The 25224-nt window shown below is 36.5% G+C and overlaps 1 protein-coding gene across 1 annotated transcript in view; it reads right to left on the bottom strand.

Moving 5' to 3' along the window:
* FBXL13 (F-box and leucine rich repeat protein 13) overlaps positions 1 to 25224 on the bottom strand; it is a 171375-nt gene that overhangs the window by 12478 nt on the left and 133673 nt on the right. Inside the window, exon 19 of the mRNA XM_057732585.1 lies at positions 17941 to 18024. Within this exon, the coding sequence (XP_057588568.1) occupies positions 17941 to 18024 (84 nt within the window). The remainder of the gene's footprint in view (positions 1 to 17940; positions 18025 to 25224) is intronic.

Genomic DNA, 25224 nt, shown 5'->3' with positions numbered 1-25224 from the left:
AATATAGATGTGTTACATTTTGTTGCAAACAAAAGCCATTACATCCAAAATTTCTTTATAACAAAAGATACTCATACCCCAGTTAACAGTTAAGTAATATTCAAATTCCTGCTAAGAGAATTTGGTTTTCCTAAAGTTAGTGCTAATGGGATTTTACCCATATGGTTAGTAATCGTTAGAGTTATATTCAGCCCAATGAGTGGAGGAAAAGAAATCTGGAGATGAGAATTAGAAGGCAAACACTCTGGGGTTGACAATGTAATATAATGGAAAACGCACAGTCTTTGGAACCAGGCAGACCTGAGTTTTAATTTCATTCTACCACTTTATTAACTTTGAAACCTTGGCAAGTCACTTAATCTTTCTGAGCCTCAGTTTCCTCTTCTTCAAATTAGGGAAAATAATTGCTACCCTCCAGCATTGTTCTGAAATGCCAAAATGTTCATCTGAAATTTCTAGGGCTAGAAAAGGTCTGGAAATCATTGGAAATTCTTCTCTTCATCTCAGTAGTTGTTAATTTTCATTCCTACTTTTCAGTGAAAACGAACAACAACAACAACAAAACCCGAGTGATAAGAAGAATCCCTGAGGAAATAATGGGCAAGTTTTATAGCTCAGCAGTTCTACAAGAACAAAAGGATCCACAGAAGTAAACCTAACAGTAATTATAAAAATATCTTAAGATGAGTAGAAATGGGAAACCATGACCAATTCAAGATAACACTAATACTATACTTATAAGCAAAGTCCCTCCCCCAAATTATAAGAATTACAACTATCAACATGTGCTCGTCACTCTAAAGCTTTAGCCTCATTGTCAAGCAGCTCGGGATTTTTGGAGTCCTAAATTAGAGACCTCAGTATATGATAGTTTACCATTTTTGGTTATAAGTATTAGATTTTAGTAACCCTAGAGGACTGCTAGTAAGGCATTCCTTATTTTTATGTAAAAATGGATATCTATCAGACATTTTCCTCTGAGAACTGAGGGAAGGACCTGGGCTGTTGGATCAGTGATGGGATGACTCCAGAGGTAAAACCACCAGTGTGCTTCCCTCCCAGTGAGTATGCCAGTTTCCTCATGTTTTAGCCCCAAAAGGCTGGAAACAACTAGTCAGCCAACAGTTTTTTTAGCAAGTTAATAGAAGAGGGAGATTTTCCAGGAGGGGCAGTTTAGCACAGTAGATAAGACTAGGACTGTGGCATCAGATATACTGGCCTTGCTCTGCCACTATGGGTTACTGAAACTCTCTGAGCCACAACATCTCTTTGGGTAAAATGAAATGATAACACCTATATCAAAGGATAGTTGTGCAGATTATAGGAAATAATATATATACCTGATATGGTTCCTAGAACGAAGTAGATTCTCTGTCTAGCTAGCTATAAAATTTTACATACAGTGTTCCTTGAGAGGCACTATAACATGCTCGGCATGTAGTAAGCACTCAGTAAATGTTAATTGTTGCTGGGATTTGCATATGATACCAGTAATAATAAAGATGAACATTTGTATTATACTTTGGAGAAAACTAAAAGATATTGGTTATTTTGCCCTAAATCATCATCTTTTTCTAACCACAGCAACCCATAGTGATTCCTCTTTCCACTGACCTCATACAGAACTTGTCTTCTTCAACTGACTCAGCACTTACAGGACTTGACTCATTCCTGTTTTGTGGCTAAATTTATATGGAGATTTGTTTCCTCTAGCAACTAAGTGGTGTCAACAATTGGAAGGGACAGCTTGTCAGGATATACTGAGCTCCCTGTCATCGGAGATAATCAAGTATAAAGGGCACAACTAGTGTGGTGCAGAGGGAAATCTAGCTTTAAAGGATTGGAATTGGTGGTCTTGAAGCTCAGCTCAGATTCAACAAGTTTTTCAATTAGAATGCAATAAGTCTTTCAGAGGTACTGTCTGGAACACTGCTAGCTTTTTATACTCCTTTCCCAAGCATCATATTTAGAATACAGTAAGTTCTCAATAAATACTAGTTGCTTGCTCAATCCTTTTTGAGTTTCTTCAAGGATATAAAGAATTGTGTTTTAATAATACAGGAATTCTTATGTTGCAAGGAGTAGGATAACATTGTTTTCTACTTAGAGAATGGTTAGAATTCAAGGAGCCAGAGAAGATGTAAAGCAAGAAGGAATATTTAAACAATACGAATGGTTTATTGAAAGATGAAACAAGCTTCAAAGGGAGATTCAAGGCTCTTAGTGTCTGCAAACCCTTTTCAATAGCGTCTGTCAGTGTCTTGGACTGTTTGAATCAGTTCTGCTTTAAGCCTTTTTTAAAGCTCTGATATTCTTTGAAGTTAAACTTTCTTAGAGGTTTTAAATTAAAGAATAACATAAAAATGACTACAAGGTCTATGATACATTCATGGTAGCATTCTCACTCATGGAAAATCTGAGGCACAAAGATGAGTCCAAGGCTTTATGCTTGGCATAAATCAGTGCAGATCTGAGAAATACGTCAGAACTTTTCCTCTCTTGTAATTCATATTTTCCTTTAGAGACATGTAAGTCTTGTTAAGTACTTAAGTCTGCAGGCATGTTTCAATATAATCACTCATGAAATTCCATTTCTCCCCTACTGATAAGATTATTATATGCTCTTCTGGCTACATTGCTGCAGAATCACACGTATATCAATGCTGTTAATTTTCTTTTCTCGGAAAATGTTAGACTGAGATTCTTCAAAGTAAAAAAAAAAATCTTTTATAGTGAAAATGGAGAGAATATGCAAAGATTATCAAGCTTGACTTCCATCCTGTGTATCAGCCAGTTTTGCTATGGGTCAACAATCTTGAAGACAACTTCCGAATCTCTTAGTGAGTTAAATAATTTCTCCTTGGTATCATATGAGCTGAGTCACAGTGTGAGGGTTTAATGACTGCATTCCTAAGTCGGGTATGTAGAAGAGACTGTTTCACTAACATTTACTGACTGTCACAATAATGTGCTTCTGCCAAAATCCTGATTTAAACAACCTCGACAGGTGGCAGCTCCCAGTCTTAAAAAAGCTCACCTCATGGTGTGTACTCACAACACCATCTCTTGACTGTCTGCCTCATTGAGTTCTGATTAATCCTGCTACAAAGTTCTGTGTTGGGGTGGAGTGGGGTTTCCTGTTGATAATTACAGAGAAATCTTGTGCTATCAAGAACCATTTTCTATAATGAAGACTATTTGGGGCTACTTCAAAGGCCGAAATACAACTTCCACAATTCTAAGTTATAAACTGAATTCAAAACTACATTTTTGTGGGGCTTCCCTGATGGCGCAGTGGTTAAGAATCTGCCTGCCAATGCAGGGGACATGGGTTCCATCCCTGGGCCAGGAAGATCCCACATGCCTCGGAACAACTAAGCCCGTGTGCCACAACTACTGAGCCTGTGCTCTAGAGGCCGAGAGCCACAACCACTCAGCCGACGTGCCACAACTACTGAAGCCCACACACCTAGAGAGCCTGTGCTCCATAACAAGAGAAGCCACTGCACTGAGAAGCCCGTGCACCGCAAAGCAAAGTAGCCCCCACTCGCCACAACTAGACAAAGCCCATGTGCAGCAACAAAGACCCAACACAGCCAAAAGAATAAAACAAACAAAAAAACCCCTACAGTTTCTTGGGAGATATATATATATATCCCATAGGGTGCCTTGTTCCTACTAGGCATCAGAGCAGGTGGTGGGAGTGGTCATGATGGCCTGGGTACACTGAGCTGGGAAATCTGGGCCTTGGCACCAAAACCAAACTATGCAGAGCTTGAGTGTCCACCACCACCCCACTGATGAGATGCCTCTCCTGCATTCCCATTCTCTCTGCCAGGGAAACTAAGCTGAGCAAGGCTTAGCTAAGGCTCAGTGTTAGAGGAGTATTCCACTTTTAGAGGAGCATACTGCTTTTAAATATGGAGAGGACTCTGAAAGGCAGAAAGGGGGAGGCCAAGGTCCAAAACAAATATTTCCAAAAGTACTTTCATGATGAAATTTCTTACCAGCTTCAAACCAGCTTAAATGTAGCTTACTCCATGAAGTTTTCTCCAGTTCCTCACTCTGAAAGTAGTGCCTCTCCCAAATCCCTATAGCTTTAATTTCTTTTGTATTTCTCACTCTCTACTTATAAGTATTTATATATTTATATAATTGTCTTATCTTCTGCATTGACTGTAGCTTCTTGAGGGCAGAAACCATGTCTAAACTATCTTTGGGGCCCCAACATCAGGTATGCAGATGAAGTTCAAGATGAGAGAGTTTCCAAAGAGAATTGAAAATGACTCAGCACAGGAATGAGGAGAATGAGCTCCCATAGATCACCCTTAGAACACTAAGTCCAGTCCTTCTTTGCACTCTGTTCAGTAACTACCAGAGGCAGTGAACTATAGTAGTTAAGAGGACAGAGTCTGGAATCCAGTAGCCTGAGTTCAAATCCTGCCACTTAGGAGCTCATCTCTAGATTAATTATCCAACTTCTCAATGTCTCAACAATCTCATCTGCAACATGGGAATAACATGGTCCCATCGTGTGGCACCTACTTCACTGAGTCATTAGGGGGATTAAATGAGTTAATATGAATAAAACAATTAAACAGTTCCTGGAACATAGTAAGAAGCCAGTAAATAATAGCTAGTACTATTATTTGTGTCTACTGATTCTCTATGGCTATGACTGACAAATTTTACAAATCATCATACCATAATAAAAATACTTTGAGCATATACTTCCAAAAAATATATATTAATGTACTTGTAAATTATATAGATGTGCAACTATTCAAATATATTGCACATTAAAAAGCATATAAAAATAGAAATAAAATGTGTGAGATGAAAATAAATCTAAATAGAAGTTCTAATATTTTCTTGTCACACTGAAATAGATTTTCTTGTTCACTTGCCAGAGTAAATGCTTTCTCTAGAGAATCTTACTCAGCAATATACCTCTGATTGTCAGTAAACCTTGATGACTTACTGGCTGCACAGATTCTGAGTATTTGGTAAAAACCCAAGGGAATTACTTTTATAGTATAAAGTGTGGCAAGTGCATAAAAAGATGTCAAATGTAAGGAAATTTAAAGAACAGACACGGTAAGTGAGTAAAAGAGAATGTGTATTGGAAAGAAGACCAAGAAAAGACCAAATCAAAATATCTTTGAATTATAATTTGTAATTAGGATTTATTGAAAGAAAATCCTAGATTTTTATCTTTAAAAAAATTGAGCCAAGTTTGGACTACCCAAAGTTCAATTAGATATTTTTCTCGTGGCATAAACCACAATTTTTCCATTTTTTAAAAATAAGTGAAAAGAAAAGGGGGGGGGGGCGGTCGTCCAGCGGCCCAATTGCCTGGCACTCCAGGGGCCTCTGTGAGACAAGAAGGGCACGGAAATTATTTTTTTTCCTTTAAATAGTGAATAATAATTTTTTTTAATTGAAGCATAGTTGATGTGCAATGTTGTGCTAATTTTTACTGTACAGCAAAGTGACTCAGTTATAAAATGTATACATTCTTTTTTTTATATATTATTTTCCATTATGGTTTATCCCAGGAGATTGGATATAGTTCCCTGTGCTATACAGTAGGAGCTTGTTGTTTATCCATTCTAAATGTAATAGCTTGCATCTACTAACCCCAAACTCCTAGTCCATCCCTCTCTCTATCCCCTTCCCCCTTAGCAACCACGTGTCTGATCTCTATGTCTGTGAGTATGTTTCTGTTTTGTAGGTAGGTTCATTTGTGCCATATTTTAGATTCTACATATAAGTAATATCATATGGTATTTGTCTTTTTCTGACTTACTTCACTTAGTATAATCATCTCTAATTGCATCCATGTTGCTACAAATAGCATTATTTTGTTCTCTTTTATGGCTGAGTAGTATTCCATTGTATATGTGTACCACATCTTCTTTATCCATTCATCTGTCAATGGACATTTAGGTTGCTTCCATATCTTGGATATTGTGAATAGAGCTGCTATGAACATAGGGGTGCATGTATCTTTTTGAATTATAGTTTTGTGAGGGTATATGCACAGGAGTGGGATTGCTGGATCATAGGGTAGTTCTATTTTAGTTTTCTGAGGAACCTCCATTTTGTTCTCCATAGTGGCTACACCAACTTACATTTCCGCCAACAGTGTAGGAGGGTTCCCTTTTCTCCACACCCTCTCCAGCATTTGTTATTTGTAGACTTTTTAATAATGGCCATTCTGACTGGTGCGAGGTGGTACCTCATCACAGTTTTGATTTACATTTGTCTAATAAAAAAGCAATATTGAGCATCTTTTCATGTGCCTACTGGCCATCTGTATTTCTTCTATGGTGAAATATCTGTTAAGGTCTTCAGGCAGGTAAATTACTTAAGCTATAATAATCAGCTTTAAAGAGTTGATGGGTTTCTATTTGCACAACCAGCCACCAGACTTCTTATTCTCTTTCTCACTCTTTCCCAAGAAAATGGCAACTCAGAACTTTTACTCTAAGCACAAAGTAGTAGCATCCTCCTGTGACCTCTTCCATTTAAGAATCTCTAAGAAATAATAAGTTCATCAATCATCATTGCTGCTTGGATCTCCCATTTTGGTGCATAATGGAATAAGAGATGATGTAATCAAGGGAGGTTACTGGTCTAGTAGAAAAACAAAGGGCCAGGAATCTGAAGTTGCGTCTGTGACCTTGGGCAAGTTACTTAACCTCGTTTCCTCATCTATAAAAGGAGAATGAAAACAACTGTCTATCTCACAGGTTTTTGGAAGGTGGAAAGAAAATGTGTACTTCAAAAGCGCTTAGCAGATGTAACATTCTATGTAAATGCTGACTTTTGTCTGTCAGCAGTGGAACCAGAGAGATTGTGGAACATTTAAGACCTGAGAACACCACCTCCCCACCTTCAACATGCTGGAGGCTTTGGGATGAGGAAATATTGTGCGCAAAATTTAACTGGAAGTTGACAAAGAGGATTATTAGAAGTTATAACATGGAAAAATCATAGCTCTTATGAGACATCCTGGAGGTACTCAGTTCATGTCAAGTGAGGCCCAATGAGCCCAGCATGCTGCATAAAAGAGAGATCAAAAACACATTAGCCACTTAGGTGTAAGAAGCATAAACTCATACTATTGTAGGAAAGTGGGATTCTGATGTTTATTTTTCCTGCCTTTTTATTTTTGCCTTCAGACAATGTGACGGGTTTTGTTTAACTTTCGGCAAGTTTTATCTTACATAGGATAAACTAATGTTCCAGGGGCAGCTTAAATTGGGAGAGGCCTCCAAAGGATTATCTTTTTTTAACACATTGTCTTGTAGTTCTTTTCTGTAGATGCTCAACATGAAAATAACGGATGTGCACATTCATTTAGTGAGTCCATCAGCACTTTAGTTGTCAGAGAATGGTTCTCCCCAGTGGAGTAGGCAAGAAGCCAGGACTTGTGTGGGGTGTTCTCAGTTTCAGCTTTTTATCAGCTAGGAAAACATGGCACCCATGACTCCATTATGTTTTGAAACAGTAGAGACTATGGGAAAATGACAAGTTGTCAAATCCCACATCCTTTGAAGTCTGGCAAATTTCTGATTCCATTGAATTGCCTCTACAACTGGAAACACACTAGCATGAGATGCAATGGAGAATTCTGGGCTTATTTTGTTTGCTCATAGCCTTTGAAAAGAGAATAATGCCTAGGTATCTTGGTAGGAGTTTGTGACTCCGTTGATTCCAGGTACCTTCGGTCTCTTAAGAGTATTTTGTTCTGTTATAAATTTGAGACTATTCTTGGCCATGGTAGCCATAGAAACCATTGATTTCTATGACAAAGCTCTTACTTTTTCCAGGTTTTGTGGGAGGTGCTTTTTTCACAAGGTGTCAGTTTCCACCTTCTTAATTCTACCAGAGGGATTCCTTAGTTCCTTCTCCTAAGACCATGTAAAATGATTCTGAACCTGGGACCTTCTGGGATATTCATCATAGACAGTTTAGTCTATTATTTTCTAATAGTAACCTGTAGTAGTGGATGAGGTAAAGAATTTTCCTGAGCAGTATAGCTAAGAGATAAAGTGTCCAGACATCTGGATGTCCCATCTCCCCACATGCAGGAGATTTTAGAGCTTACACTGCACCAAAGGCCAAGAATTAAGGCCATTTTGGAAATGGATCCTCTGTTGCTTTCCTTGCAACCCATAAACATAACTGTATCCCTGGAGAAGAGATGGAATTATTGAAATCTCATGCTTTGACAATTCTTGAATGATTTAATCTTGGAAACGAAGTAGAAATCAATGTTGTTGTTTTTTTTAAATTGTTGCTATGTGGAGCCAACACACTTAATCCATTTTGGCATTATAAGTCATTGTGTGTCAAAGGCCACTAAAATCAGTTTTGGTTTAGTACTAGGTGGTGAAGTCTATGAGCTGATGAGAATGAATGATGAGACTTACATAAACAACATTTTATGACTATTCAAAAAGTTTAGTAATTCAAAGTAAGTTTGAGATCAGAAGAGAGTCCTTGGAGAGTCATTCAGTTCTTGCTTTTAGGGCAATAATGAATCCAACATGAGTATTAGGGCAAGATAAGTCTCCAATTTGTCTTACACTCTAGAGAGAAACATCCAGAACAGGCTGGCCATAGGCCATTATTAGGGAGGAGGGCTCAAGATAGGACTGTCGGGGAATAAGGTGAGTACTCCAAGGCCTTTCCAACCTGAGTAGCCATGTAGATGCTGCACAGTAGTTGTAAGGGTTTCAGTTCTCTAGCATGGTAGTCCAGGGTATAGGACTGAGAACCCTGAATCCTCAGTCCCCACTTGGACTCAGCCTACAGCAGACCTATGTCTATAGAACCACTCAACTTACTAAACGTTTCTGAGTCGGACTGAAAGCCGAATGAACAGCCATGGATCTTGCTCTGCTGTTCTCCCAGCTCTGACATAGCTCGTGATTTGCCCCATATGGCCATGCTTCCCCTGGCCCTTATTCCTTGATCCTTCCTCTCTATTTCCCTTTGTATTTGTAAATCAAGATAAATCTGTTATTAAAGGTCAAATAAAAAATAAAGTCAAAAGTTTGTAACCCAGGAGCATGGATAAAAACACGCTAAAGATTAAAGGAGAAAAGGAACTTGTTATCTCAAGTGTCCAAGCAGTTAGGGCAAGATTAAGGGTCTCAAAAAAGAGGGCCCCTAAGAGAACATGAGGGAAGTGGAGGTTCTAGCATCTCCACTGCTGCTTTTACCCAAAAACAAAAGTTGTCAAATGCCTTTGTGATCATCAGAGAATATGACATCAACCTAGACTACAAATAGGCTCTTAAAATCTATCAGTGGTGCCAGTTGTGGGGTATCAGGAAACCAGCTTGTGAAGAATGTAAACTACAAGCTAGACAGAAAAGACACAAGAGAGTAGATGAGGCTGAACCACTACCACATGCCTCTTCTCTTATGTAGTTATAAATACTACATACCACATTCTGGTTAGAGGGCTTTAAAAGATAGATACCTCCATATGATCCAGTAATCCCACTACTGGGCATATACCCAAAGAAAACCATAATCCAAAAAGAAACATGTACCATAATGTTTATTGCAGCACTATTTACAATAGCCAGGACATGGAAGCAACCTAAATGCCCATCAACAAATGAATGGATAAAGAAGATGTGGCATATATATACAATGGAATATTACTCAGCTATAAAAAGGGATGAGATGGAGCTATGTGTAATGAGGTGGATAGACCTAGAGTCTGTCATACAGAGTGAAGTAAGTCAGAAAGAGAAAGACAAATATTGTATGCTAACTCACATATACGGAATCTAAAAATGGTACTGATGAACTCAGTGACAAGAACAAGAATGCAGATGCAGAGAATGGACTGGAGAACTCGAGGTTTGGGGGGGGCGTGGGGTGAAGGGGAAGCTGAGACGAAGCGAGAGAGTAACACAGATGTATATATACTACCAACTGTAAAATAGATAGCCAGTGGGAAGTTGTTGTATAACAAAGGGAGTTCAACTCGAGGATGGAAGATGCCTTAGAGGACTGGGACGGGGAGGGTGGGGGGGACTCGAGGGAGGGTGGGGGGGGGAGTCGAGGGAGGGAGGGAATACAGGGATATGTGTATAAAAACAGATGATTGAACTTGGTGTACCCCCCCAAAAATAATAAATAAATAAATAAAATTAAAAAAAAAAAAGATAGATACCCATCTCTGTTAGAGATACATTTTTCATTAAAAAAAAAGACGAGAAGGCCATATTTGGGTTTGAAGAATAACAACAATTATCTGTGTCTGAATCTTCCCCTCTTCCCAAAGCCATAAACTCTATAAAGAAAGCAAATAAAACTACATAGGACTCATACATTCATCTTTACTAGGACACAGAGAGCACCTCAAATTACCTGTATGTAAAGTAAAAACAGAAACAAATTCCAATAGAGCTCTCTTAGCCTTCCTACAGCCACCACAAGCCTATGGGTAGAGAGAGTGGGAGAGAGGATGCTTAAAAGCCTGCGTCTTAAGAGTAGAGGGGTGACGAGAGCTTAGAGGAAGCACAGACAAAATCACTTCCAAGAAGAGAAGGTGCAGCAATAAATGCCAAAATACTGAATAGGACTTGGTAGTTCATAGTCCTGAACACCTGACTTGGCTGTGGGAAAGGGCTTGAAAATGAGGGTACCACAAACCTCCCAAGCAGCCAAATCAGAAGCATGGACATCATCTTTAACCATATCTATACCCTTGTCTCATCCAAACTACCAACAGTTCCATGGATTTTGCTATCTAGATATTCTCCAATTCATTCCCTTCTCTCACTGTTCAGGCTACCATCCTCTCTACCCTGGACTGTAACAAAAACCTCTTAACTTATATTTCTACCTTTAATGGTGATAGCTGTTCTTTCTCCCTTCTGCTCTTCAGTCTACCCGCTGTACTGCTTTTTTTTTTTTTTTATAAATTTATTTATTTATTTATTGGCTGTGTTGGGTCTTCGTTGCTGCACACGGGCTTTCTCTAGTTGCTGCGAGCGGGGGCTACTCTTCATTGTGGTGGGCAGGCTCCTCATTGTAGTGGCATCTCTTGTTGTGGAGCACGGGCCCTAGGCACGTGAGCTTCAATAGTTGCGGCACATGGGCTCAGTAGTTGTGGCTCACGGGCTCTAGAGCACAGGCTCAATAGTTGTGGTGCACGGGCTTAGTTGCTCCGTGGCATGTGGAATCTTCCCAGGGCAGGGCTCGAACCCATGTCCCCTGCATTGGCAGGTGGATTCTTACTCACTGCACCACCTAGGAAGTCCCTCTGTACTGCTTATTAAAGTGATTTTCCAATTGATAAACTCTCCCTGGCATTCCCATGCTGGATTAAGTACAATATCTCAACTGTATCCTTCCATGGCTTCCTTTATCACTGTATAATGGCTAGAATTGTCACTCTGGAATTACACATTTTATACCCTAGCTCACATGCTTACTTGTTTCATGACTCAGGGCAAGATTCTTAACCTCTTTGAACCTCAGTTTCCTTATCTATAAAGTGGAATTAAAAGTATTACCTACCTCATAAAATAGGTAATTAATATATGGAAAATACTTAGAACAGTGTGTGGCATGTAGCACGTGCTAAATTAATGTTAGCTAACAAACACTAAATGGTATTGGATTTTTCTGCTTATGTCTACTTATGCCACTAGACCCAGACTCAACATTCTTTAAAGATTTTAGAATGATTTCTGTTTTTAAAAACAGATTATCTCCGTGTCCACTACATAGTTAAGTCCAAATGTTCTCAGTTCAATCACTGAGCAAGGTGTCACATTTTCACAAAATTAATTAATCTGAATGAAACAGTGATTAATGTCTTACTTGAAGGCATGAAGTTCTTCATCTAGTTGAAGTTAATCATCTAAGCTTTCTCCAGTTTGGTAATTGCAGATAATATCCTACTGTTGTACTAAGGAAGCTTAAGATCTTTCTGAACGGACATGACTAAAGTAACTGAACTCTGGGGCAGCCACAGGCCCCATCTCTATGAGCACAGCCAGCCCACCAGTCTGCATCCTGCCTAGAGCTCAAAGAGAGCAAAGTCACAACAGCCACAGGTGCCATGCTCAACAACAATGACTGTCTACCTGCCCAGCTCACCTATAACTTTCTGCTCTTGGTTCCTCAGACCTTCAGTTCCTGACTTCATTCCTGGGCTGTTAAGACTGATGCAGGGTCTACTTTACATTTGTCAGCCCTTTTGGATGCTACTGATTCAGACAGTATCCAGGGATTCAAAAGTAATGTTCCAGACTTCCAGTTTCCAGTCTGTCAAGAGAGTCTGAAACTTATCACTCCCATCCTCAAAACAAGAAAAAAGCTGAGCAAACTGAAAATCAACAACTCTTCTTAGATCTGTCAGATAATTGAGGTCATGAAACAAACCACCACCCTGAAAACTGGAGAGGCAGGCGAATACGGAGAATCAGGGCTTACTACAAGCGGAAACTTGTGATTAGAGCCAGTACCAGCAGGAACATTGAAAGGGTAATTGACTAACTGCTGGAAACTGAGAATGGAGTAGCCTGAGAGAAAAGTTCCTGGTGGCCCAGGCTTAGGTGGGCCTACATACTTTCGGGAGTTTTACCTCTAGGAAGGCCACTAAGTTCTCACAGTGAAGATGCAACATGAAGAGTAAAATAACCATTTTGAAATAATGTTCTGGAGGTATGCAAGGCTGGTTCAAAATTCAAAAATCAATTAATGTAATTCATCACATCAATAGGCTAAAGAAGAAAAACTATATGATCATATCAATAATTGCATTTGACAAAGTCCAACACGCATTCCTGAAAAACACTCTCAGCAAACTAGGAATAGAGGGGAACTCCCCTCAACTTGATAAAGAACATCCACAAAAACCCTACAGCTAACATCGTATTCAATGGAAAGAAACCAGGTGATTTCCACCTAAGATAGGGAATAAAGCAGGGATGTTCTCCCTTCCCACTCCTATTTTACCTTATACTGGAAGTCCTAACTAATTCAATAAGATATGAAAAATAAATAAATAAAAGGTATACAGATAGAGAAGGAAGAAAAAAAAACGCCTTTGTTTGCAGATGGTATGATATGTAGAAAATCCCAAAGAATCAACAAAAGGCCAAAATAAAAAAAAACACACCAACAAATGGAGTTAATAAGCAATTATAACAAAATTGCAAGATATAAAATTAATGTAAAAAAAAGAATGTCCCATATGTCCATTTTGGACCTGTAGACCTTCCTCCAAGATTTGACCAGTCTTACTCATACATGGGTGGGCAGGGAGAAGGCTTAACCAAAGAGGCCTGCATTTGTAGTATGTTAACCTGACGCATATTGTTATGAGATTGTAACAGAAGTAGGTATGGAATCAGGCTGAGTAAAGATGAAGAAAAAAACTCCTGTCTGGGGCTTAGGGCACATACAAGTTGCCATAAGAAAAAGGGTAATTCAGTGCCTAAGTATATACATCAATATGCTGAGTATTATACTAATTTAACTGAGATATTGGGAAATATGTTTAAAATCATAATCCTAATGAAAAACTGTGATCCATTTTCTTTTTACTTTGTATATTCTCTTATATCATTCTTAAGAATAATAGCACTTATATATTAGGTAGTCTCATAGAGTTGTTTAATGCTCTTACATACATTCGTTTAGTCAATTATAATTTAGGTGCCACTAAAAAATGCATTGGTTCATTCATAGGAGTAAACATTTAAAAATTATTTCTCCTAAGAGCATATTCCAAACCATCTCCTTACCATAGGAAAAAGAGCCTTGCTATTTATTTACATAGATATTTAATTTTTAAGATTAAAGTATAAACAAAAAGATAATTCTGTAACAAATTAATTTTTACTTGTCTTGCATATTGACCATCATTTATTTGGTGTTAGCCCAGAAATAAATAATCTTATCACATCTCTATACACAATTTGGGCATAGTAAACATCCACACACACTGACATATTTGTGTAGTCTAAAAGCCACTAAGATGTGTACATGTGTTTAATTGACACACATCTACTAGACAATTAGGTATATACTTACATGTATAAATACATGTAATCTAACATATGCTAAAACTTGTAAATATTTAATCTGCACACGTATACTACACACAGGTATACATTTACATACATACTTACATGTAAACACACACATAGGCACACTTTTCAGCACATACATACATGTAAGTCCTTGTGATGAGTCATAACTAAACCTGATTTTCTCCTCTCTAACGCTCTTTCTTGATCAACTACCTCAACCTGTGAAAACTGAAATAATAAAAAATTTTTGTCGATCTATAAGGTTTTCACTCGCAAATAACCTGCATAAAGAAAAATATGGACATTTATATATATGGGTATTACATTAATGTATTTATAGCATACCTCATTCCCCCAAAAAGGGAATGAGAAATAAAAAGTAGATTAAGGAAATGGAAAAAGCAACTAAAGTAAATAATTTTATTTATTCAATTGGTTCTATGCAAACAACTTAATAAGACAGAGTTTCCTATTTATTTGTATTGCAACGTCCCAGTTAGACCCATTCTTTTGCCAAACTTGACAGTCTGTTATTTAAATTCACAAAATGCTCAAGGAAAATGTTTCTTGAGAAATGCTCAATTATCACTGTATCAAACACTGCTTCCAAAATAAATGTGTCTTTCAAGAGCACCAAATAATTTTAGTTTAACATGATCATTGAATGTCTAATGTTCTCAGAAGAAAACTAAAGTTGGGGAAAGTAATTAAAACCAGATCCTAAGAAGTCAATACCTCTGAAGTTCCAGACGCTCAAACTGCATGTGCTGTGGTTTCCAGTAAAACTAAAATGAGGTAATTTTTTATTCCTATTATGTTCATGATTCTTGCAAAACCAAACCAGGGTAAAAATGCTTATCTCCTCCTTTTTCTCATTAAACCATTATGTAGTTTTCAATGCCTTATGCTAAAAAGAAAATCTCCTATAGTTACCTTCTAAAGCAATAAGAAAAAATTTCCTGATAAATTTAGGCTAATCTAAACATCTCAATTTAATCACCTTATTTTATTCCCTTCCCCCTCTCTTGTAAATCCAGATAAGGAATTGTGAAATTGACTTGTGTCACTTTCTCCTCCCCCTTCTTTGTTTCATCTCTTTTGGAATTTAATGATTGGGCTGGAGGAGGGAAGGAGGAGAAAGATTACCACATGCCCAGAAGTGTGAACCTTGGAACTTTGGAAGAGGTAAAAGGTTAAATTCCACAACACTCAAGTACACACGCACGCACGCACACACACACACACACATACTCACACACTCACACACTCTCCGAAAGCAGGGAGGAGAAAAAGAGGGATGATGAGAAAGAGAAAAAATTTCTTTCACGAACTTGAATAGAACAGCTGATCTTGTGCAACTAATAATTAAGTAATTCTGTATTTCCATGCTCCTATAGTCCCCGTTTTATTTTCTTTTGTCACTGAAAATCAATACATACCAATTTTTTAAAGATTACATTTTTTAAAGCTATGCCAAACTCAGCTGTATGATCATATAGTTAGCATATGCGAAAATGCTTTCATCTAAAATCTCAGAACACCTAAAAGTAGTATGATTTTTCAGGCTCCAAAGAATGAAAATAAAAAGGCCTGGAGCCCATAGACTCAAAGATAAATGGCAGACAGCACTGGCTTCCTGATATGTAGCCTCAGACTTTGGTCAGCACTCTCTCTCATTCCAAGAAACATTGTAAAATTAATAAGTGATGCATATTAAGAGGCCATGTATGTCATCACCATGGTAGGTTTTAATATTCCTGAATGATTCGTAGTTATTGGTCAAGTGTAATTAATCACAGTATAAGAAATGTTAATACTTAACTGTTTTATTTTAATAAACTTTATTCTATCACCTTGTCAAAGACCTTTTAAAAGCCTGACTAGATCATATTCATGAATAAAGTTTTATGTAAATGAATGTTTAACCCTTAAATGAACTGCAATAGGTAAATCATGGTTTAATCTTAGAGGAACCTCTTGGCTTTTTCTTCTAGTAGGTTACATGCATTATAACCCCTTTTGTTATTGTAGAGTTACAGTCTTGTCCTGTATGCAAGTTGTTAGTCCTCTCTGGGATCTTTGTTTTGAAAGACAGCGTTTGTTCTTTTTAACTCTTTATACAATTGAATGTACTACTAGGTAGATTTCTTAGGAAAATGCTAGAACCTTCAGAAGCAGGTTGTAAAACTGGGAGAAATTGAAATTGCTTGACACTAATGCCTCTTAAAGGAGACTTCTTGATGGTGTTACATTTTCCTCTTAAGTACCATTACATTGTCCAGATACAATGAAATACAGCAAAAATCATTTGAAAACATTTTTTCCCCACTAAGTCATATTGGCAATCAACCATTTAGAACAGCAGTTCTCCATTTCTACTCTTCATTTCTGTAAAACTAGAGTAGTTAGATTAGTTTGCTAAGAAGGCATATAGGACTTTGGACTAATCATTTAAGCCCTCTGGGCCTTAGTTTCCTCACTTGTAAAATTACAGAGATGGTTTAGATGATTTTAAGATTCCTTCAGCTTCTCGAGGATGGATGATGCCTTAGAGGACTGGGCCGGGGAGGGTAGGGGGGACTCGAGGGGGGGGCGTCAAGGAAGGGAGGGAATACGGGGATATGTGTATAAAAACAGTTGATTGAACCTGGTGTACCCCCAAAAAAATAAAAAAAAATAAAATAAAAAAAAGATGATTGAACTTGGTGTACCCCCCAAAAAAAATAATAAACAGTAAAAAAAAAAAAGATTCCTTCAGCTGCAGAACGCTAGAATTCTATGCTAAAGTCTAGAGCACCATTTTACCTGGCACTCTCTGTAGACTGCCAGTTCATATAATATTTTAACACTCTCCTATTAGTCATGTTAGAACTTTTTGCAAAGTCCATTTCAAATTCATGGAAGACAGCTTAACTTCAAGCCTGCCATACTCTGGTGAACTTCTCAGCTATCATTTGCAGTATCTTTCCACAAGAGTATCTAATTTTTATTCTAACAAGAGTTAAAATTTTTTTTCCAAGTTTAGCCCCAGATTATCATAAATGCTTGGGGTTTTGAACTCTCAGGATACTTTAAATGGAGTTTCCAATGCATTTAACAGTTTCCACATTCCGAGATTATTAGTTCCCTTTAAAAATGTTATCTTCCGTTATTTTACTAATAAGTAACCAGATTTTGCCCTAGTTCACTACATGTATGACATATGGTTTCAATTTATTTCTTTTAACAGCAAATTGAGATGCTTAATGTTGTGATAAACATTACTTGTGGCTTGCTCACAATAGCTACTTTATGACTTCCTATATATCACTCAACACCAGGTCTAGGAAATTTGCTTCTCATGAGTTCTTAAGTACCATTTGCGCACATAATCATTTATCCTATCCAATTACTTATCTCATACTTATTCCATCCTGGTAAAGTATGCTACCAAGTATGTCTGAGTATCTTAAGTTCCTAATTGTTAAGTACCTGGTATAATTTTTCAAACTCCCTCAATTTTCATGGTTAGATTATATAACACATATCTACAGAATACTTCCATTATTTGAGTAGACTTTTACCACATTGCAGTTCATCATTCTCCAAGTAAAATATCAACCTATCCCCAGTTATCCTATGAGTATGACATCTAGAAGGGAGAGAGAATACAAGAAAGATGGGAAAGCAAACCTCTCAGTTACCTTGGGCTGTGGAGACCCAACTAAAGGCAGATGTTGATCTTGGCTCAACCAAGATCACATATGTATTGTTACAGTTCCAATCCACTTCTTTTTTTTTATCACGACCTACAAAGATTATTTGATTTGTGCTTAATTTTCAATCTTAATTCTTTAACAAAAAACTGTAATTATCTTACCTGAATTCCAATATCAGTGATTCTATCACACTCAGATAGAGAAAGTTCCTTTAATTTTTTATGTCTGGAAAGTGTCATCAAACCCTAAAAATGTTTAACGTAGAGATTATTTGATGATTATAATTTAGTATAGAAGGTATATTTCCAACAAGATAACAACGATTTATGCAAACTGAAAAAATTTATCTTCTGTCTTATCTTTCTTTACACTTAGCAAATCATAAAATAACTTTGGTTAGACAACATTGTTAAATAAAATCTTCAGGTTGTCTCTAATGTTTTACAAAAAGTGTTAGAAATCCCAGAGCCAGGAAACTTCTTATTGTGCCTCCTGTTTCAAAGTAAATGTTATATGAATCAATATAAAGAAATCTTAAAGACCCCTAAGCTTACAGCTTTATTTTGTAGATACTTCATGTGGCTAATGAATCTATTTAGCAATAAATTCTTATTTATGCCTCACCTAAAAATCTGAAAATCTTTGGCTCATTTTATTATGCTCAATTTTTTGCTTGGAGGGAGAAGAAAGCAGACCTTTATATAAAGGCCTATAGACAGATAATCATTCATCAATAGCTCACTTCTTTTTTCAGGCTAAAAGCTTTGTTTATTTTTATTAAAAAAAATTGTACTTTTAGCCCTTCGTTTTTTTTTAATGTGTGGTTTTGCTGGCCCATTTCTCAGTACCTTCCCCCTTAAACTGGCACAACATTCAGATAAGGAACTGACTAATGTGCCTTATAGATGCCATCCTCCTGTTTTGCATTCAGGATCACGTTAGTTTTCTGTTTCTATTAGATATGCTTCCTAGACTATGTGGACTAGAGTATTCTCTCCTCATTCTATGGTCCCAGAGCTGGCTGGCAGGAGAAATGACAGAAGTGGTATATGATTTGTCCTTTTTACATTTTATTTGCAGGACTGGTTTATATTTTATTGATCGTAAAAACCACATTTGGATTATAATTGAAAATGGGTCATCCAAATATTATATCTTGCTTTTTTCACTGATGTACATATTAAGCCCTTTCGTTTTTCAAAAACAAAATCCAGATCAAGGAGAAAAGTGCTTTAAATTCTGCTTGATTGAAGTCACTGTTTAAATTGCAATTTCTAATTTCATTTAACAGTTCTGTACACCACACAAAAATAAAATCACTCCATTTATTCTGTTAATTTTATTGCAAATGTGGATTCTTTTGCTGTGAACATATTATGTTTTCTGTCTCATTATTTCAAAACAAAGAATGGGCAAACCCTGTGAAGCCATCCCATGTGGTCTGGGTTCCAGATGTGGATGCTGTTTTATTCATGTTAAAAGAATTGGAATTTAGATATTCCCCCAACAGAAACTAAATTGTTTGAACAAAAAATATCAAGTAAGAGATGCGAAGTTTTTCTCTTTGTCCTATACCTGGTAATAGCTAAACATGTCTTATTATTCTATGTAGAATTTGTCTTATGAAACTGTCTCTGAATAGTCTCTCTTGTTTTCACTTTTTTTTTTACTTCTATGTACCCATGTTAGAATTTTTTAAGATGAGCTGTAATGAAGTATACTTGCTAAGTATGACTTTTAACAGACTATAATATCTTTACCATTTTTTCAAAATTATTGAAAAATGTTATTAATTGATATTAAAATGGAATGCCACATTTCATCACTATAATTATTCTTTAAAATGTATGGCCTCAAAATTTAATTAATTAAATTTAATTAATTAATTAATTAAACATCATTAGCCAGTAAGTAAATACAAATCAAAACCAAAGTGAGATACTAAATACTACACACCTACTAGGATGGCTATAATTAAAAGGACAGATTAAAAAAAAAAAGGACAGATAATAAGAAGCCTTGGCACTGTGGGGTTTAAAAATGCTCCAAATTAGTAGGTGAAAGAAGTGATGGTTCCAGCATTTTACAGTCTTTATACTTTACAAAGTCTTAAATCTCAGGTCTAGGCAAAATTCATTCATTCTTAATTAGTCATTCATTTGATAAATATTTATTTAGTATGTATTATATTGATGAGGCTCTGGGATAGAAACTGGGAGTATAAAGGTCAATGAGGTGCACTGTTTACCCTCAAGGAGCCCATAGTCTGGCACTGAAGACAGACTTGTGCAACAGATCATTACAACCCTGTGAAAAGTAAATACTGTGCACAGTGGTCGAACCAAAGAGGAAAGATGAGGACACTACTTTGGATTAGAGAAGACTTCATGGAGGATAGTCATGAGTGGGGAAGTGCAAATTGCCAAAAAAGCTACAGAGGAAAGGACATTCTAGGCTGAAGGAACAGAATGTGCAAAAGCATTAAGGTGTGAAATAGTATCGCATGTGTATGGAACTATATAGCATGGCATGATTAGATTTACACGGATTTTTAAAAAATTATCTGAAAAGCTGATATAAGACTTTCTCTTAAGGAAGAAACTACAGGGTTTTGTTTTTGTTTTTGTTTTTCTTTGTTTAATGCCTTGTTAAGCGCTTGGAGGGAGAAGTCCTGGGGGTTGGCTGTGCCAAACTTTTACTTCTGGAAGGGAAGAAAAGAGGACAGTGGGAAGACAAGACAAAAATAAGAAGGAAAGAAGAGCCAACAAGATGGAGTGACTGGGCCTCAGCGGGACAAAGGGTAGGTGGATACTTAAATTTTCAGGGAGGTTGTAGCATCATGAAATTGTAAATCCTCCTTCATCTCCTTCAAAAGTCAGCCAAACTCACGAATGCTTTGCAGGAAAGGTTCTGGTTTGTTTTCCCCAAATTGAGAAAGGGCTAAATTTTGTAATCAGGTAAAATGCAAAGGAAAGCAGGTGGTGTGGTAGCTTAGAGAAGTCACTAGCATTGCAGGTTGTATGAGAATGCGAGGCCCTAGAAATTCATAAGAATCCTGGGGAGCACTTTGCTCCTTCCTGGGCCATGGAATTGAGAGACCTAGATCTTAGGAGTTCAGGAGTCCCTATAATATAAATTGGCTTATATTATTGCTCTGGTATCAGGTCCATTGAAGGGAGTGTCAGGACTTAAGATTCAAAAGGAGGCAGGCACCAAGTCATGAAAGCCTTGTACATTATTCTGGAATGGGGACTTTATCCTATGCAACATTGTTAAACAAAACTTTCCCTCTTCAGGGAATAAGTAATAATAATGAAAAAAAAAAAAAAAAAAAGAATGAGGGTATGTTTCAAAAGCAGTATAGGGACCACAGAGCAGGGGGTGATTGATTTTAGTTGGAAGGAAGAGGTAGCAGTCTAGAAGAGACTTTCATAGAGGAAGAAGAATCTGAATTAAGCCTTAAAGACTGGGTAAGATTTTGACAAGTAAAGTAACAGGAACAGTGTTTCAGAATGAGGAAGCAGTATGAACAAAGGCTCCATTTGGAAAGTGTGAGGTGTTTGGAAAGTAGTTCAGTTTGGGGTCACTGGGAGTAGTGGGAGGGAACATTATACACTGCCAGGAACAGATACGTGTACACCAGACAGTTGGGAGCAAACAAATCTTTTGAAAACTATTCTTTTTCCCCCCAATTTTACATCTGGAATTGTTTAGCTGATGTAGATAGACATTAGCAATGAACTAGTTACCAAATGTTGGAATGGTATGTGTGTCTGTGTGTACTTACTGTATGACTGAGTCATACTACTCCAGGCTTAGAACATCACCAACATACACATAAAACATACCTCCCCCAACGGTTTATTTTGAAAGTATTCAAATCTAGAGACAGGTTCAAAGAACAGTGTAATGAACACTTACATATCCTTTACCTAAATTGACCAATTATAAACATTTTGCCACATTTTGCTTAATTGCTGTGATAGTTTTACTGATATTTATGTATGAACATATTTTATATGTATATATAGTGTATATATATATTTAAACTCGTGTAGTGTGAACCATTTGAAAATAAGTTTCAGATAGCATGATGCTTTAAATCATGATACTCTAAATATTCTATATGCATCTTCCTAGGAGTAAGGACATTTTCCTATGTAACTATATAGTATTATGTATATATAATATGATACCTAGATTAACAGTAATACCATACTGTATAATATAGAGTCAATATTCAACTTTGCTTTTTATCCAGTCCTCAGAGTTCACACATTGCATTTGGTTGCATGTCTCTTTAGCCTTTTTTTTTTCCTTTAAATTTTGTCTTTCAAGATCCCAGGCCAGCCATTACATAAAATGTCCCACATTCTGGATTTGTCTGATTGTTTCTTATGATTAGATTCTAGGTACACATTTTCTGCAAAACTACTACCTAGGTGCTGTTTCATTAGAACTGTGTTTTTCCTGTTTATTTAATAAATAATTCATGATGTAATCCTTTGAGACCACATGAATTCCCTGTTTCCCAACAACCTTTCAGTCAATGTTTTGAGCATTAATTGATGATCCTTGCCTAAATTACTTATTTCGTTGAGAGTTGCAAAATGCTGAGTTTTCTGATTCTATCCGTCCTTCTAAATGCAGAATCTGGCATTCATTTAAATCTTTTTTTTCCATCACTCTTTCCCTCATTCCCTGCTGAGTAGTTTGGGAGGTACTTTGAGCAAAAGATTATTTTAGACATAACAGATAGCTGTCCCAGTTAATTTTTCTGTTACCTATTAACAGTCTTTTTTATTGAGATATAATTAACATGTAACATTATATTAGTTTTAGGTGTACAACATAGTGATTAAATATTTGTATATATTGTGAAATGATCATCACAATAAGTCTATTTAACATTTGTCACCATATATAGTTACAAATTTTTTTCTTGTCATGAGAACTTCTAAGATCTACTCTCTTGGCAACTTTCAGGTATACAGTACATTATTATTCACTGTAGTCACCATGCTGTATATTACATCTATGACTTATTTGTTTTATAACTAGCAGTTTGTACCTTTTGGCTCCCTTCACCCATTTTGCCCACACCCCGCAACCCCACCTCTGCCAATTACCAATGTCGTCTCTGTATCTATGAGGTTTTATTTTTTTGTTTTTTGGTTTTTGGGTTTTTTTTTTTAGATTCCACATATAAGTGAGAGCATGCAGTGTTTATCTCTTATTTCACTTGGCATCGTGCCCCCTGTCCATTCACAAATGGCAAGATTTCCTTCTTTTTTATGGCTAAATAAATATATATTCACCACATTTTCTTTATCCAGTCATCCATCAGTGGACACTTAGGTTATTCCCATGTCTTGGCTGTTGTAAATAATGCTGCAGTGAACAGTGGGGTACATATATCTTTCTGAATTAGTGTTTTCATTTCTTTTGGATAAATACCCAGAAGTGGAATTGCTAGATCATATGAGAGTTCTATTTTTAATTTTTTGAGGAACCTCCATAGTGTTTTCCATAGTGGCTACACCAATTTACATTCCCACCAACAGTGCACAAGTGGTCCCTTTTCTCCACATTCTCACCAACACTTGTTATTTCTTATCCTTTCGGTAATAGCCATTCTAACAGGCAGCAATCTTTTAATTTCCCCAAATTTCTGTGAAGCACATTTACAAAATGGAGTTAGTGTTTTGCATGGTGTAATTATGTTGTTTGTTGGCAAAAGATGACATATTGAGGAAAATAAAAACATCAGTATTTTGCCCCATTATAAGACTAAACATTTGGTCATAATTAAAAAACAAGTTTTATATACTGTTAAGATGAAACCTTGTTAATCAGCTTCACAATCTGAAAGATTTAATCTTTACAGCTTGCACATGACTTTTCTTCTGAGAGTCTGTGCTTTTAAAAAAGGTCTGGAAGATGGTCTAGGCATTATGGAATACTAACATTAGAATAAAATATAATTTATCTGATAGCCACATTGCCACAAACCATCCTTGTTTATTGTATGTTTCAGTTTGGAAACTGTCAACACTTTAACACAGGCACACCAGAACAGTAAATAAGCATAAATAAATTTTATCATCAGTTGTGCGTGTGATTAAAGAAAGTCTCTAGAAAAAAATCTATATAAAATTACATAAGATTGAGTAGTTTGTCCAACTTTTAATTCATTTTTTCTTGAATACTCTTTATAATCAGTAGCTTGTAGGCTTTCAAGATTAAAATATTAAAACAAACCTCTTTTCCATAGTCATGAGATAAGCCATTGTAAAGATACGGAGAAAATATGAAAATATGACAAGTGATTAATAACTACATTATTATAAGGAGTTCATACAAATTGGCAGGAATATTGAGGCCCCTCAATATACAAGTGACTAAAGAGTATAAACAGAAAATTCACATAAGGAAAAATACAATCGCAATGATAAGGAAATACGGGGGAAATTCTATTACTAGAATTTTTTCAAATGCAAAATCCAATAACAATAAAGTTATAATTTCTATCTATTATTATTGAAATTAAAATGGCCAGTATTGGTGAATGAGTGTAAGGCCACCCTACCTATTTTATTGCTGATGGCAATAAAAATTACTACAACCCATTGGGAAAGCAAGTGGCCAAAACAATAAGAAAATGTCCTGTTCAAAAGAAGTGAAAATTCTAGGGGAAAACAGGTTAATAAAAACTTTGGGGCAGGCTTCTTGTCTTATTCTGTTTCTACACTCAAACCTAGAATTACTGCCTTAAATATAGTAGAGACTAGATAACTATGTATCAAAAGAAAGAAGGAGGAAAAAAAGAATGAGTGAATAAATGAATAAAATTCCTCACAGTTTGTGAAAAATGATTTAGAATAACTTGGAAAAAAAAACCAGTACATGAGTCCGTTATTAAATCTTTTTGTATATCAACAAAGAATTATATAAAATATTAAAACCATGCATATTTCCTTTACAAGAGCTGTAACAGTTCTGGGGAGTTTACCCCAGTTCCAAACAAACTATAACAACACAAAAGCACCAATATTCAAGCAAAATATTAAGCTTTGAATGTTAACATGTACAGTATATACATATATGAACAATTTTGTTTTACAGAAATTAATAGATCCTTCTCTATCTTCATGTTACTTGGTCCATCTGTGAACTTTGACCCTGCTTTTTGAAACACCACTTCCTTTGGTTCCCATAACATCTCTCTGAACTCTTTCCTCACCTACTGTCTGGATCTTCATTTTCAGTTTCTTTTGTAGGTTTGTCTTCCAAATCCACCCAGTAAGTATCAGTGTTCCCTGGAGCTTTGAACTTCACCTCTCTTCTGTCTCTCATCCATGGCTTCAGCCACCTCAGCCATATTTACATCTAGCCCAGATCTCTCTCCTTGAGCTCCAGATTTTTAAAATTTGACACCTGAATGT

This window comes from Hippopotamus amphibius, chromosome 4, assembly GCF_030028045.1.
Source record: "Hippopotamus amphibius kiboko isolate mHipAmp2 chromosome 4, mHipAmp2.hap2, whole genome shotgun sequence".
In the NCBI taxonomy this organism is placed as follows: domain Eukaryota; kingdom Metazoa; phylum Chordata; class Mammalia; order Artiodactyla; family Hippopotamidae; genus Hippopotamus; species Hippopotamus amphibius.
The sequence above is the reverse complement of the archived record's forward strand: the minus strand, read 5'-3'. Positions and strand labels throughout refer to the sequence as shown.